The sequence below is a fragment of the Antechinus flavipes genome, chromosome 5, assembly GCF_016432865.1.
Source record: "Antechinus flavipes isolate AdamAnt ecotype Samford, QLD, Australia chromosome 5, AdamAnt_v2, whole genome shotgun sequence".
NCBI lineage: Eukaryota > Metazoa > Chordata > Mammalia > Dasyuromorphia > Dasyuridae > Antechinus > Antechinus flavipes.
Genome location: NC_067402.1, coordinates 227,198,223 through 227,215,342, shown reverse-complemented (window position 1 = coordinate 227,215,342; position 17,120 = coordinate 227,198,223). Strand labels below are relative to the sequence as shown.

General features: G+C 35.5%; 1 protein-coding gene across 2 annotated transcripts in view; it reads left to right on the top strand.

The window, feature by feature from the left end:
• The window catches only part of DIP2B (disco interacting protein 2 homolog B), a 211,151-nt gene that overhangs the window by 100,179 nt on the left and 93,852 nt on the right, over positions 1-17,120 (top strand). For both annotated transcript variants that reach the window (XM_051963695.1, XM_051963694.1), the window contains exon 3: positions 13,144-13,269. In XM_051963695.1, coding sequence (XP_051819655.1) covers positions 13,144-13,269 — 126 coding nt within the window. The remainder of the gene's footprint in view (positions 1-13,143; positions 13,270-17,120) is intronic.

Sequence of the window (17,120 nt, the reverse complement as noted above, 5' to 3'; positions counted from 1 at the left end):
AACGATCCCCTCTACCTCCCACCCCACTGTGACCTTTAATGTTGCAGGCAAGATCCCCTTAGATTATTATACTCCATCTGCTCCTAACCTTCCTGGGCTATCACAGAATACAACATTACCATCTGCCATAAGATTAGGCCTGTAGCATTGTGTGGGTCCTTTCTAGAGAATTTATGAAAAACTGAGGAAAATCTCCTAGTATGAAAAGGCAAGGAGTGGGTTGAATATGACTGAGTTGGAGAATTATCCTGGCTAATAAAATCCCTGTATGTAACAATGATAATAATAGTAGCTTACATTTTTATATTGCATTTTAAAGCTTGTAAAAACTCTTTTGTTCACAGTAATACTGGGAGGTAGATAATCTAGGTAATATTGTTCTCATTTTATACAAGAAAAAGTTTAGGCTCACAGTTCACAGTTTCCAAGATGAGAATCAAACCCAGGTTTTTTTATTCCAACCACAACATTTTTTCTCCCTTTCCATACTGGCTTTTCCTACATTCCTATACTGCTTAGTAGTTCAATCCTTAGATTGAAATCTTTGCTCCAAAAGAACAATTCTTTTCATGATAGGGGACGTGCCAGGCAGATCTGTCAGGTACAGTAATGGCTGATTTTCATTCATTCATCTTGTTTATTGTTTCAGTTGTGTCCAATTCTTCCTGACTCCATTTGGTGTTTTCTTGGCAAAAATACTGAAGTAGTTTACCATTTCCTTCTCTAGCTCGTGTTACAGATAGAAAACTCAGATAAACAGGGTTAAATGACTTGCCCAGGGTCACATGACTAATAAGTAATTATCTGAGGCCAAATTTCATCTCAGATCTTCCTACTTTGGGTCTGGTGTTCTTCCCACTGACCTGGCTGCTTATCAACTTTCTGGGAAGACCAGGAACAGAGCAGGACCGATACTTGCCAGAGCCTGGAACAACAGGGGTTGCCAGGCAGCTTACAAAAGCTTCATTGTATTCTCTGCTTTGGTTTCCCATTGCTCCTCCAATGACCAAAGCACCACTGCCCATTTATAGTCCTGTCCCATTGCTTTGTATCAGTGACTTTTTAAAGCATTTTATCTTGTTTTTTAGTTATAATTACTTTACTTTTGGCTCACTAAGCTACAATTTATTGCTGTCCTACTTGTTATCCATTCTTTATTTATTACTAGTCTAAATTTTCATGTTTATGAGCATTACTTCAGGCTACTGTTTTTTACCTTTTTTTATAATCCTAGCAATTAGAACAATGCCTGACACATAATAGGTACTTTAAAAATGTTGATGGATTGATTGATTAATTGATTCTATGACTATATAACTGATTTTGTCCTGATAGTTGATATTTAGTTTTGTTATTAATGAATAGAGCTGTGGCCCTGGAATCTGGAAGGTTCTAGTTCAAATCTTGCCTTAAATACTAACTATGTGCTCCTAAGTAAGAAGCTTAGTTTCCTCAACTGTAAAATGGGGATGAAGACATCTTACCTCACAGAGTTGTTTTGAGGCCAAAGTGAGTTAATATTTTTTAAATGTGTAGTACGGTTCCTGGCACATAGTAATTGCTTGAGTCATGCTTATTTCCTTCCTTGGTAGCTAAAGCTAGTAAAATTACTAAAGAAATTTGATGTGACTGGTGCTATAGGAGGTCAGAAAATTTTAATTATTGCTTTGTAGACTCAGTTTCTTAAGTTTGGTGTTAAGTTCATGTCATGGCATCCCATTGTGCATTTTAAAATTTTTTTGGTTAGTTGATATTCCATTAGAGCATAGACTTGGTTATGGAAGAAGAAATCTTAGAGATTAACTGGTACAACCTCATTATTGTACAGTAAAGGTTCAGAGGTAAAATGATTACCTATAGTTTGGTTACATAGTTAAATACATGGTAGAGATGGAATTTGAATTCTGGTCTGGCTTTAAATGTAATGTTCATTCTTTTAGATTGTACTGGATCATAGTTCTTTGCTTCCTTTTCTTTCCTGTATTTTTAAAGTAATCTTTATCTTTGATTCTTTGTGGGCCTTATGAGCTCTCATATTCATTCATTATTTTTCAAATGTATATCTTAAAACATACTTGAAAAAGAAGAAAAACAAAACTTTTAGCAAATATGCATGGTCAGGCAAAATAATATCATCTCTGACCACGTCCAAAATTATATGTTATTCTGCATCAAGATAACAAACCTTTTTTCCTAGCCTTTTTTTCTAGGCTTTTTCTAACACTTCGTTACCTGAAATTTAGTAGTTTAAACAATGAGCTCTTTTCCTTCCTTGAATAGGCACACTGTACCAGTTTCTTAAATAACATCAGTAGCACTGTTATCTTTGGGAACCCCAGATTTAAAACTTTATAGTAATTTTTATACTTATCTCCTTTATTTTCTCTTTGTCTTTCAAGTCCAATTTAGCAATAATTCTGATTCTTCCTGGTATTTTTATGTTCTGCCCTTCCTTTTCAGTTTCACAGTGGAGGGGTCCTTATCATTTTATATTTGCAGTATAGATCCTGCCTAATCCTCCTGTTTCTAGTCCCCTTTTTCCTATATTTTAATTTGTGTCACATTTAACAGCTAAAATATTCTTCTTCAGACTCTGTATTAATCATGATATCTTGCAGCATTGAAATTCAATAATAATATATTTCATGTCTTCATTTAAGAACTAACATTGCCTTATTATAATAAAATCTAAACTCCTTACCCTATAACATTCTGATCTTTCCCTTAGTATCTGACCTTTTATTGCAAAATCTTATCTCTTTTTCTAGTTATTTAATAACCTCCCTTGAAGAAACAAGAGGATAAAAAGAACAGTCCTGAGTCAAAATGACTTGGACTGAAATCCCATCACAGCACACATTGTACTGGCTTTGTGACCTGGGCAAGTCACTTACTATCAGAGTCTTAGGCTATTGTATAAGACTCTAAGATACTGAATGGATATTGATTTGGTAAAAGGAATTTCCTCATAGGGAAAATGCCCATGCCAATGAAAACACAGGTCTAGTCCCCAAAAACCTTTCCTTTGTCAGTCTAATACCATGTAAGCTTGTGAGCCTACCTTTGTGTTTTTGCACATGTCATTCGATCCACTTAAATAAACATTCCTGCACTATCTGTTCCTCTATTTTTCCATCCCTAATAATATTTAGTTCACTTAAAATATTCAGTTCAGCTGAAATAAAATTATCATTGTTATAAATAGAAGATATTTTCGAACCAATTGGTGCAGTGAATAGGTTTTTGTGATAGTCCCAAACATAAGGACTTCTAGGATTCCCTCCTAGTTTGGTTCCCCTGTTGACCCTTACGTTTTACAACTAAGCTCACAGTGCTCTAATTCCCCAGTGTAAGTGTGGCTATAAGTAGGTTTAGACCTTATCCAGGTTCCCAGTTTATGTCCAAGGAAAGGCCAATACGCTATCAGAGATTTTTGGGGAGAAGCAACTCCTTAATGAGTTTAAGTGCTGAAAATAACATGTAAAACAGTCGGAATCAATTGATTGCAAAGTTTTACTGCAAGCAGTAGGGGAGAAGGGAAAGGAAAAGAGAGGACAAAGATTTCTGATATACAACTCAGGCATACATACTAACCTAAGGATATATACTCACATAAGAGCAGTGTTTGTGTTGGAGAGCATAGAGACACAGTCCATTCAATAGGATGGGGTGGGGAAGAGCGAGATACTCCAGCAAAAAGGTATGGTCTCACTGAAAGGGTGGGAGTATTCCAAAGTACCCCTCTGAGACTTGGGTGCTTATGCTCTGATTTTGGATGGCCCTATTTTACATGGCTAAATTGAATATCAGGGCAAAATGTTATTTTGGGGGTTATCATCAGAGAGAAAAAAAGAAGCTGGTGGTAGACAAAATATTGTTTGAGTAACACAGCTAACTAATCTTTGAAAAAATTATTATTTTTCCATGAGTATATAGTATATGCTTACAGTCTCCTCTTAAAGAAGGCTTTCTTGAGTCTCAGATCTAATCTTATGACAGTCATCTCTAAAAATATTCAGTTGTCTTTAGAAACTAAGAATCTTTTTTTTTTAAAAATGTTGAAAACTAGCTTTACATGTATTTGGAAAAAATTATATATTATTAAAATAAACTGCATAGGATCACAAAGGAAACCAATTATATTGAAAAATGTAGAAATAAATTTTTATAAAATTGAAAGTTCATAGGCTCCAGGTTAAGAATCCTTGGTTTATAAAAATGCTAATGCATTTTGTATCCTACTGCTATGTTGAATTGCCAATTTTATCAATAGACAACGTAATAGTAGTTTTTAATTTTTCAAAATACATGCAAAGATAGTCTTAAACATTCACATTTTTAAAACCTTGTGTTCCAATTTTTTTCTTCTCTCTTCCCCCTTCCCCATGATAGCAAAGAATCCAATATAGGTTAAGCAGTTCTTCTAAACATATTTCCACATTTGTCATGATGTGCACCCCTCCCAAAAAAAATCAGATCAAAAGGGGAAAAAATGAGAAAGAAAAAAATCAAAATAACAAGAAGAATACAAAAAAGGTGAAAATACTGTGCTTTGATCCATCTTCAGGCTCCATAGTTCTGTTTCTGGATGTAGATGACTCTTTCCTTCACAAGTCTATTGAAATTGCCTCATTGTTGAAAAGAGCCAAGCCCATCATAGTTGATCATCACATAATCTTGTTGCTGTGTACAATGTTCTCTTGGTCCTACTTAATTTACACAGCATCAATTCTTGTAAGTCTTTGCAGGCTTTTCTGAAATCAGACTGCTCATCATTTCTTATAGAAGAAGAATATTCTATTACATTCACATACGGTTATTTATTTAGCCATTCCTCACCTGATGGGTATCCAGTCAGTTTCTAGTTCCTTGCCACTACAAAAAGGGCTGCTACAAACATTTTTGCACATATGGGTCCTTTTCCTTTATTTATGATGTCTTTGGGATATAGACCCAATGGAGACATTGATGGATCAAAGGGTATGCACAGTTTGATAGCCCTTTGGGGATAGTTCCAAATTGCTCTCCAGAATGATTGGATCAGTTCACAGTTTCACCAACAATGTATTAATTAGTGTCCCAGTTTTCCCACATCCCCTCCAAAATTTATCATTATCTCTTCCTGTTATCTTAGCCAATCTGAACAGGTATGAAGTGGTCCCTCAGAGTTGTTTTAATTTGCATTTCTCTAATCAATAGTAATTTAGTGCATTTTTCCTTATGACTAGAAATAGCTTTAATTTCTTCATCTGAAAATTCTCTAGTCATATTCTTTGACCATTTATCAATTGCAGAATGACTTGTATTCTTATAAATTTGAGTTAAGTTGCTATGTATTTTAGAAATGAGGCTTTTATCAGAAATATTTGACATAAAAATTTTTTAAACCATTCTTTACGAAGAACTGAGACTGTAATTCTTGTAATATCAAGTCATCAAAAATAACCTCTAAAATTCATTATTGATAGGCAAGAAAAATAAAAGGGTGGGAAAGCAGAGGGTAGCCAGAGAACAAGAAGAAAAAAAATCAAGTTAAGAGAGGTTGATTTGCCCTCTACCCTCCCCTTTTCTTTGACCAGTATAGTTTAAGATCTATCTGGAGAGATGACAGTTCTCAGATGAGTTTGGATATTTCTAAAAGTAGAAATTGTTGTTCACAACTAGAGGGAGGAAGGAGTAGTATTACCCATGTTGCCGGAACAGAGGTTAAAGCCCCTTTTGTGTCCTATATCCCTTTGATAGTTTCATGAAGCCTATGGATCTTTTCAGAATAATATTTTGAAATACTTAAAATAAAGTAAAATGTACACAGTATTAGCAGTTTTTATGCTATGATCAACTGTGAAAGACTTAGCTTTTCTCAGCAATACAATGATCTAAGAAATTCCAAAAGACTCATGATGGAAAATGCCATCACATTCAGAAAAATAACTATGGAATCTGAATGCAAATCAGAGCATACAATTTTCACTTTTTCTGTTGTTTTCCCCTATGGTTTTCCCCTTTTGTTCTGTTTTTTCTTTCACAACATGACTAATGTAGAAACATGTTCAACATGATTGCACATGTATAGCCACTATCAGATTGCTTGACTTCTTGGGTAGGGAGAAAATTTTGGAACTCAAAATCTTTAAAAAAAAAAAAAAAATGTTGAAAAGTATCTTTATATGTATTTGGAAAAAAATAAATGTTATTAAAATAAAATGCATAGGATTATAAAGGAAACCAATTATATTGAAAAGCATCAAAATATAAAGTCACAAATTCACAAACTCTAGGTTAAGAATCCTTGGTTTATAGAAATACTAATGTATTTTGTGTTCTGCTGCTATATAGAAGTTATTGTCTCAATTTCTTTGCCATTTCTCTAGGATATTTTAAATAATCTTTTATGTCATTAGCAGTCAGGAATAATTTTACCTTCTCTTTGTCCATGTTTATGCCTTTAATGTCTTTTTCTTGCCTTATTGCTAACATATTTCAAATAACTGAGAGGAAAGGGCATTGTCTGCAGTAACCTCTTAATTGATCTCCTGTCTCCATTCTCTTCCTTTTCCCTTCATTTTCCACATAACTTCTTAACACGTGCTCATTCCATTGGCTCACTCTCTCCTTGTGATAAAATATGAACCCCCTCCCCCAGTTTGTTCCTAAAACCTTTTATAATCTATCTCTGTTCTACTTTTCTCTAGTTTATTGCATATTATTACTCTTGTTCATCATTCTATAATCCAGCCCGACTAACCTCCTTACTGTAATTACTGCCTGTAATATTCCATCTTCCAACTAAGCCTTTGCACAATTTTCTCCCTTCTCTGTGCCTGAAATATACTTTTTCCTTAGTACCACCCCCTCTAACATTGTGTTCCTCAACATTTCTCCTCTCAGGCACTCTGCCCAGAAATTTCCATGTATGTGTTTTTACTTAAATTTTCTGTCTTCATGCTATTTCCCTCTGGGATATAGGAAGGAATGGTATAATTTTTTTTCTTTGTATCTTCATTAGCACCTGATACAGGAAGGACCTGGTTCCATGGTGAATAGTTGAACTCTTAGCTTATGTCACGTGAATCAGTTTTCCCACCAGATGACTTTATAGTTTTATATTTGATAATCTTAGAAAGTATTGAGAACATATCTATATTTGTAGATATCTACAAATGTAGATATGTCCTATGTAGATATATTCTCATACTCATACTTTCTTCTCTTATTTTCCTTCCTTATCTATCACTGTATTGGACCCCATCTTTGTTTTATCTTCATTTATCCCCTTCTCACCAAACTTATTTCTCTTTCCTACATATTCATTATCTTCCCACATCTATTCTCATTACTTCTGTTTTAAAAGCCAAGATGAAAAGCATAAGTGAGTAGGAGAGATGAACTTTTTTTCCCCCTGAGCTAATTGGAATTAAGTGACTTGCCTAGGGTCACACAGCCAGGATGTGTTAAGTGTCTGAGGCCAGGTTTGAACTCTGGTGTTCTATCCACTACACCAACTAGCTGCCTCGAAATGAACATTTTTAAAAATTAGCTTATTTTTTCCAAATACATGCAAAGATAGTTTTCAATATTCACCTTTGTAAAAATCTTGGGTTCTAAACTTTGCTCCCTCCCTGCACTCCTCCCCATCCCCTGGACAGCAAGCAATCCAATATAGGTTAAACATGTGCAGTTCTTCTAAACATATTTTCTTATTCTTCATACTGAAAAATACAGTACAAGGAAAATCAGATCAAAAGCGGGGAAAACACGAGAGAAAAAAAAAAAAAACTAGCAAACAACAGCAACAAAAAATGAAAATACCATGCCTTGAGCCTCATTCAGTCTTCAGAGTTCCATCTCTAGATGCAATTGACTCTTTCCATTACAAGTTTTTTGAAATTACCTTGAATCACTTCATTGTTGAAAAGAGCCAAGTCCATCACAGTTGATCATATAATCTTCTTGTTGCTGTGTGTACAGTGTTCTCTTAGTTCTATGGACTTCACTCAACATCAGTTCATGTAAGTCTTTGCAGACTTTTCTGAAATCAGCTTGCTAATCATTTCTTATAGAATAAGGATATTTCATTACATTCATATACTTATTCAGCCATTCTCTAACTAGTGAGCATCCACTCAATTTCCAGTTCCTTGCCACTACAAAAAGATCTGTTATAAGGAGTAGCTAGGTGGTGCAGTGGATAGAGCACCAGCCCTGAAGTCAGGAGGACCTGAGTTCAAATTTGCTCTCAGACACTTAATACTTCCTAGCTGTGTGACCCTGGGGCAAGTCCCTCAACCCCAAGTGCTTCAGCCACAAAAAAAAAAAAAAAAAAAAAAAAAGACCTTCTATAAACATATTTTAACATGTGGGTCCTTTTCCCTCTTTTATGATCTCTTTGGGATACAGCCCCAGTAGAGACATTGCTGGATCAAAGGGTACGCCCAGTTTTATTGTCCTTTGGGCAGAAGAGATGAACATTTTCTAATAACCTTAACAATCTAATTTTTTAAAAAAATCACTTCAAGCAGAGTGGTTTTGATCCGTCTTTCTGTACTCATCATTGACCCCTTGGGCTGCTATTTTGTGTTGGGTTTTGGACTAAGCTTTGATTAGTTAAAAGCTCCAGTGAGAAATTTCCTCTGTCAGTATAGAATAGGACTTTCTCTAAGCTGATAGAGTTGCCAAGGGTAGTTATAATAGTCACAGAGCCACAGTTTCAGAAATGCCTTCTTGACTAAGAAGCCAGCTCTCTGCTCTGCTTTGCTGCTTCTTAAGGCTGTGACTACTGAAAGTAATTAGAGTTTTCTTTTAGTGTCATAGAAACTGCTAATTAGTAAAAGAATCAGTGCTAGATAATTCTGTAGACATATTCATTAACATGCTGTGGTGGAAAGTTCATGCTGAAGTCATAAATAGCAATGAACTTCCAACTATATCCAATGTCTGAATGAATTGACTGTAAGCCAGCACTTTTTCCTTCTTTGTGTCTGTATAAGAAAAGCTGTTTGTGTGTGTGTGTAAGTCTTAATTTCCTTCCTGAACGCAAAATGTGATTGTAAAAATAACTCCTTGTTTTTGTCCTCTATTTTTAAATCCCTCAAAATATGTTTTTTAAAGTGATTATTCCTTTAGTAGATGGTTGAAGCCTTATGTGCCTCTGTGGGCTTAGAAACTTAGAAAAATGGAGGTGTGTTTATTCTTGAATAAAGGCCTGAGGTGCTCTTCTATCAATAAAGAGCTTGAACAAGTGAATAGACTTTGTCACTTTTATTTGATATTTCTGAGACCCTGGTGGGCATATTTACTTCCTGATTTTTGAGTGTGTTTGATATTTTGTTGTTGTTGTTGTTGTTTAAGATATAAGAGCTGTTAGTATGCCAGTCATTTTACATAAAATACAATTCCTATCCCCACTGTAACTTATTCGGATAGACAAGACACATGAAAAATACCAATATGTGATGTAAATGTTGGCAAATGAGAAGTGTAGTTAAATACTTCAGGAACTTAGAGAAGGAAAGACATCTGTTATTTGAAATGGTCCAGGTAGGTTTCATAGAATAGAAAATTTAAACTGCATTTTGAAGGATGTGCATAAACCTAAAGTAGTCTGTCTCCTGTCATGCTTTTGTTTCATTTTAATGGATCCAAGTGAATTTGAACTTTTTTTTTCCTTCAATTTAATCTAAGTCCCTAATGATTTTCAATTTACTGCTCACCATTATACTAAAATAGTTCTTTCCATTCTCAGTAACAATCCTCTTATGGCTAAATCCAGTGGCCTTTTTTTTGTCCTTATTCTCCCTTATTTACTTCTGCAGTATTAGACTCTGACCACCTCATTGATATCTACTTTCCCTTAGTTTTTGTGATCCACCTAAACAGTCCTCATGTTTCTTTTGTTGGATTTTCATCCTTTTCTTGTCCCATAAAAGTAAATGTTCCCAAAGATTCTGGCACTGGCCCTCTTCTCTTTCTCTCCCTTTTTTTTTTTTTTTTTTTCCTATACTGGAAATCTCTCTCTCTACAGTATACATGAAATCTCTACAGTATAGAGATACTATACTATATCTCTCTCATGGATCTCATTTACTCCCCCAATTTCACTTTGTCATTTCTTTGGGGATAACACCTAATTCTCTGCTCTCATTCCAGACTCTTCTTCAGAATTCTTTTGTCCTATCTAATTAACTTCCTATTTATTCACCTCCAAATAAGATGTCCAGCAGCACATCAAATTCAGGCTGTGTAGATCTCCCCAATCAAATAAAATACATCAAATCTTCCCCTGACTTTCCTTTGCCTATTAATAGCATGATCCTCCTAATTTATTCCAGCTGGGATAACCAATAGCATGATCCTCCTAATTTATTCCAGCTGGGATAACCTTAAGGTTCTCTTTTACTCTTCCTTCTCATTACCCACATAAAGTCACTTGTCAAGCCATATTGATTCTATCTTAGATATACCTCTAACCTTTCCTCTTCTATGGAGTTATCATAGTTCAGATACTTCTTACCTTCTGCTTAAATGGCCAGCTTCATCTCTTTTTTCTCTAATCTATCTTTCTGCTGCCAAGATGTCATCCATTTATTAAAAAATTTTCAGCATCTCGATAGCCTGTCAAATAATTATAAACTCCTGATCCTGGTATTTAAGTACATTTTAGTGATGATCTATTTTTCCATCCTTATTCTATTCCACTGCAAATATACTCTTGGGGATATTGAGTGGTTTAGTTTGACTCTTACGTCCCTTTCTTATCCTATCCTCTCCTTTTTCTCTACCTTTTTCTATAGTCTACCATCCCTGAATTGAACTTCTTACTTCTGTCTCTGATGTAATCCCTTCTTTTACTCCTCAGCCTTTCCTTGTAAAGGTAAAAATGATCTCTCCCTCATTAAACTTCTCATACCATATGGTTCTCTCATTTGCATTTGTCATGCTTTCCTTTAATCAGTTATTGTATAAAGTTAATTCTCCCCATTACATAATAAATTCTTTGAGATAGGATTTGTGGTACATGTTTATGTCTCCAGTGTTTTTCACAAATGAATGAGCATATATTTGTTAAGTATCTACTATGTGCCAGACATTATGTACTGGACATTGGGAATAGAAATACAAAAACAGTACTTGCCATCAAGTTTATATCCTAATAGGGTAATAAAATACAAATTCAAGAGTGGGACCCCATAGATGTTCTGATGCCAAAATGTAATGTTCTTAGTTCAGTTTGGTTTTCTGGAGGTCTTGGAGCAGCCTTCTTTTCAGTCAGAATATTCACCACGAGAATAGCCAGCTGTCTAAGTCCAAAAGTCTTTATTATCTCTTTCAAAGTCTTATCTCCTTTTCTGGAGCCAGGTTAGCTTTCTCAGAGGCCTTCTGGAGTCTTTCAGTGGAGAAGAGAAGGAGGAGAGCCTGCCACCAGAGTGCTGTGAGATGGGATGAATGAATCTGAGTCTTAAGAGATTGTAATTCAGCCTTTGAATGAACCTGACTGAGGGTTTTAGCTTATATGCTCTACACTGATATACTCTATCACTAGGAAACCATTATTTGTTGTAAGATTAAATCAATCATACTAAATTTAGAGAACATGCCAAACTAGATAACCATTGTCTCATCAGTTCCACTTAGTACCTTGTAAGAATTCAAGTTCAATCCAACCATTCTGGAGAGCAATCTGGAATTATGCCCAAAAAATTATCAAATTGTGCATACCCTTTGATCCAGCAGTGTTTCTATTGGGCTTATATCCCAAAGAAATACTAAAGAAGGGAAAGGGACCTGTATGTGCCAAAATGTTTGTAGCAGCCCTATTTGTAGTGGCTAGAAACTGGAAAATGAATGGATGCCCATCAATTGGAGAATGGCTGGGTAAATTGTGGTATATGAATGTTATGGAATATTATTGTTCTGTAAGAAATGACCAGCAGGATGAATACAGAGAGGACTGGCGAGACTTACATGAACTGATGCTAAGTGAAATGAGCAGAACCAGGAGATCATTATATACTTCGACAACGATATTGTATGAGGACATATTTTGATGGAAGTGGATTTCTTTGACAAAGAGACCTAACTGAGTTTCAATTGATAAATGACGGACAAAAGCAGCTACACCCAAAGAAAGAACACTGGGAAACGAATGTGAACTATCTGCATTTTTGTTTTTCTTCCCGGGTTATTTATATCTTCTGAATCCAATTCTCCCTATGCAATAAGAGAACTGTTCGGTTCTGCAAACATATATTGTATCTAGGATATACTGCAACATATCCAACATATAAAGGACTGCTTGCCATCTAGGGGAGGGGGTGGAGGGAGGGAGGGGGAAAAAAAATAGGAACAGAAAGGAGTGCAAGGGATAATGTTGTAAAAAAAAAAAAAAAAATTTACCCTGGCATGGATTCTGTCAATATAAAGTAATTATTAAATAAAAATTTAAAAAAAAAAAAGAATTCAAGTTCAGAGTTCTTGGCCCATAATAGGACCTAAGTTTTGGTCTGTAAAAAAAAAAATGTGATTAGAACAGTAGTATGGCAAATTATCACAATCTTGCTAGTAACAATGGTTTAATTATGTTCCCAGAGCAGGATATGGAGAGACGGTTAAGGCATTGGGAAATGCGATGAGGAGGGCTTGCAGAAATTATGGAAATATACTTGACCTGGAAAAGCCCATGTTTACTTGTAGATTTTTGGATAAAGAAATATCATCAGCACTTTTTATATGTTTGAATGGAGTTGTGGAATGAAGAAAAACTTGTCCTATTCTAGAGACAATCAGAAACGGAATAATTTGCATTTTCATATAGGTAGTGACTTAGGAGTTTTTAAGCTTTATCAATAATAGCATTTTGGCATTTATTTTCTATGTATTAAGAGAGGTTTAAAACTTTAAACCAATATCATCAAAGGAACAGCTTATTGTGGCAGAAGTAGGAAATATTCTTTATTTCATTTTTTTTTATCTTAAAAGTCACATCTTTTGGATAGTATAGCTGATCAAAAGATTTTCCTTTTTTGTTTGTCTTTATTGTTTTTCTTTCCCCCCTTTTCCCTATACAGTGACATCTTTTGACCATAATTGCTTTGGTAATTTTCTTTGTTTATATATGAAATGTCTTCCACATTTTTTCCCCCTTAGGGATTGATTCCACAGTTCAAAAGGACCACAAAAACCAGAGCACTCCATCTGCAGCACCCACCTCAACTCCTTCCAAGTACCACCGAGGTCGATCTGGGGGAGCTAGAGATGAAAGATATCGATCAGGTAAAGAATGAACAAGATTGTTGGTTAAATGTCCTTGCTGGTGTAAGTATAGACTAAATAACCTAACAGCTTCTAATTTTCAATAATTTGGTCTCTAAAACCTACACATCTTAACCAATGTATAATTATGTATTTTGCGCATCCAGACCCATGAGATCATGTGTGGAAATTCTTAAAATAATATATATCAGCCATTCATCTGCCATGTAGAATCATGGTCTACAAAGTGAGGCCAGTGATCTGACTTTAAGGTATATGTGATTATCTAATCAGAAAATGGGAAGACATTGAATCCCACCATCACAAATATCACCAATCATGAAGTTTGTCTACAACACAATCACTGACTAGTCTTGTTATTCCCCATTCCCGCTTTTCCCTATACTGTATAAACTCCCAACCTCCCCCATTCTGAACCAAACAATGGAATATGAGAATACATATATCCTAATTGCTACCTGATTACTTCTAGTAGAAGCAGATACAGTAGAATTCAGGTATAATTGGAAAAATGTCTTTTCTCTTGGAGGACAGTGATAACTTCTCCTTTTTCATTTTGGGTGTGACAGAAGAAAAGGTATATATGAGTCTTCATTGTAGTTATTATTACATTGTATTTTCTTCCAAGTCCACATCTTTTCCAATTTTTCCCTATAACTGTGAAAGAAACTACCATCCTTCCAATCACCCAGCTTCATAGCTGTGAAGTCATTGTTGACCCTTCATTCTCCCTCATCCCACAAAGTTGAACAGTTGATAAAGTTTGTTCCTTTTACTTCTAGAACACTTCTTGCATCAATCCTTTTCTCATCTTCATAGCCACAAGCTGAGTTCAAGTTGTTATTATTTTTAATAATTATTATTATCATTGCATAGTTATCATTGATGTAGTGTCTGCTGTGTGTTAGGCACTGTATACAACACTATTTTATCTCATGTTCATATAATCCTGAAAGGTAGGTGCTGTTATTATCCCCATTTTCCAGATGAGGAAACTAAGGGAACATAAGCTGCTTTTAAACTCAACTCTTCCGACTCCAAGCTCAGCACTCTATCCTCTGTTCTACCTGGCTTATTTTTACTTGTAGCCTCTTTATTAATATTCTAGTCTATGTTTTACCCTTCTCCATTCCATCCTTCACCCAGCTGCCAAAGCAGTGTTTCTAAATCACAAGTCTTACCATTTCACTTTCTTACTCAATAAATTCCTATGACTGCCTTTTGACTATTGACTCCAGAGTCAAATATTATTTTATCTTTATCTCTCTTTTTAAATTTCTATTTAATATTTACTACTTTAGTCCTACATATATGAAATTTATAAGGTATATGTAGTGGGTGTACACTTAGGATATATGATCACAAAAGATTGGGGACCACTGTCTTATTCTGGGGACCACTTATTCTTAGGGATGCTCTTAGATTTGGTTTCTTGACCGAGATCAGACATCTATATATCACAGGTAAGACTGGAATCCATAATCTTCTCAACAACATCACACTGCTTTCTTTGCTTCTCTCTGCCTCTTCCCAATAATGTTCTCTCTTTCTATCCTCCGTTTTCAGAAAGTTTAAATACCCAGCCCATTTCTGTTTTCCCTCCATATTAATAAATTTTTGATCTCAAGAATCATAACAATGTATTTGTAACTTCTGAGAAACCCACTTAACCTGGCTCCTTAAATCATGGTGACCCACCCACGTAACAGAATGAAAAGAGAGTGTAAAGCTGGGAGGTAAGGTATATTGTACATTCATCTTGCGTTTGTTTTGTTTTGTTTTGTTTTGTTTTTAGAATATATGTAGCCAAATTGGAAACACAGGAGTTGGAGGACTATTTTTCCTAATTTTCATTATACTATTTTGGAGCATACAAGCTTGGAAGCCCTCCATTCCAGTCCTACCTGTGATATACAGATGTCTGACCTCGGTCAAGAAACCAAATCTAAGAGCATGTGCCCAAAAATAGATACCATCAGCCAATAAGTCAATCAGTAAACATTTATTAAATGCCTGTTATAATGCCAAACACTGTGCTAAATGCTGAAGATGGGGAGAAAGATACATAGTTATATATCTATATGGGGGGGGGGGTGTAAGAATGATCAGGAGAGAAAAGATACTAGAATTAAGAGATTGAAAAAGGCTTTCTGAAGAATATGAAGGATAAAGACAGAAAATGAACAGCTTCACACATGTTGGATTTTAAGGTTACTACTGAAATCCAGTCTGAGATTTCTGATAGGAACTTGAAATTGCAAGACAGAAGGTCAACAGACATAGGTTTGAAAATCAGCATCAAATTGAAATTTGAGCTTATGAGATTGCCAAGTAAAGTAATCTAGTGGAAGAAAAGAAAGAGGCCAGGACAGTAAGTGGGGCATGACCTGGATGGAGATCCAGCAGAGGAGGCTGAGAAGGTAGAGGGGAGAGATTAGATGAGTAGAAGAACCAAGGAGAACAGTGTCACAAAACTCTAGAGAGAAGAGAATAGAAGAGGGTGATCAGTGATGGCAGAGACTTAAGGGAAGTCAAGAAGAATGAGAATTGAGAAAAGATCAATAGTTTTTTTCCCCATAATTATAACTTTTTATTGACAGAACTCATGCCTGAGTAATTTTTTACATTATCCCTTGCATTCACTTCTGTTCCGACTTTTCCCCTTCCTCCCTCCACCCCCTCCCCCAGATGGCAAGCAGTCCAATACGTGTTAAATATGTCACAATATATCCTAGATGCAATATATGTGTGCAGAACCAAACAGTAAAGATCAATAGATTTAACAAGATAGAGATCATTAGTAACTTTGAAGAAAAAGTTTAAATCATGAGGTTGAAAGCCAGTCTGTAGAATCAAGAAGAGAGGAAGAAAAAAATAAAGTGAGACACTGATGGTCAATTCTCACAAATGTTTCACTTGCATGATTATGAACTCTAAAACTCCTTTATCACAACCTGTTGTTATTTCACTTCTTCCTCTTACTTGAAACTCCAAATCCTGTTCTTCACCCTCACCATGTCCTTCAATTCTTTGACTCCTGAGTTTTTTCACAGGCCCGTTGATTCTGTACTGGCCACACTTTCTTCCTTTCCCCATTTTGATCCTTTTATGAATCAGTTAGTCCTACTCTGCCCACCTTGAGTCTCTTCCCCTTCTTCCTGCTTCACTAATCTTATCTTGCAAATATTTAGACTTGGATCACTCCCATTATCCCTTCCTTTATTACTGTACAGCTGACCAAAAGTTATATAACTGACTGGGTCTGCTACAAATTTGTGGCAAGATCCAAGGATATGACCATTTTGGTATGTGGCTGAGCTAGAGGGGATTAGGTCCTAGGAAGTAAGTAAACTGAGGAGCTAGGATGTAAAGGTGTTTGAGGTAGTATCAGTATGTTGGTTGTATGAGGGTGAGAATAACAATGAGTGAGGCATTAACCTCACTGAGAAAATGTCCTGAGGGTGCTTGGTGGATGGCAATGATCACAGTTTTCATTGGGTGGTAGATAAGAATTGAATAAGCCCCAAAAGATTTTTGAGTGAAAATTATCAAACTGCATACCCTTTGATCCAACACTGGGCTTATATCCCAAAGAGATCTTAAAGAAGGGAAAGGGACTATATGTGCATGAATGTTTGTGGCAGCCCTCTTTGTAGTGGCCAAAAACTGGAAACTGAGTGGATGCCCATCAATTGGAGAATGTCTAAATAAATTGTGGTATATGAATGTTATGGAATATTATCGTTCTGTAAGAAATGACCAGTAGGATGAATACAGAGAGGTTTGGAGAGACTTACATGAAGTGATGCTGAATGAAATGAGTAGAACCAGGAGATCATTATATACTTCAA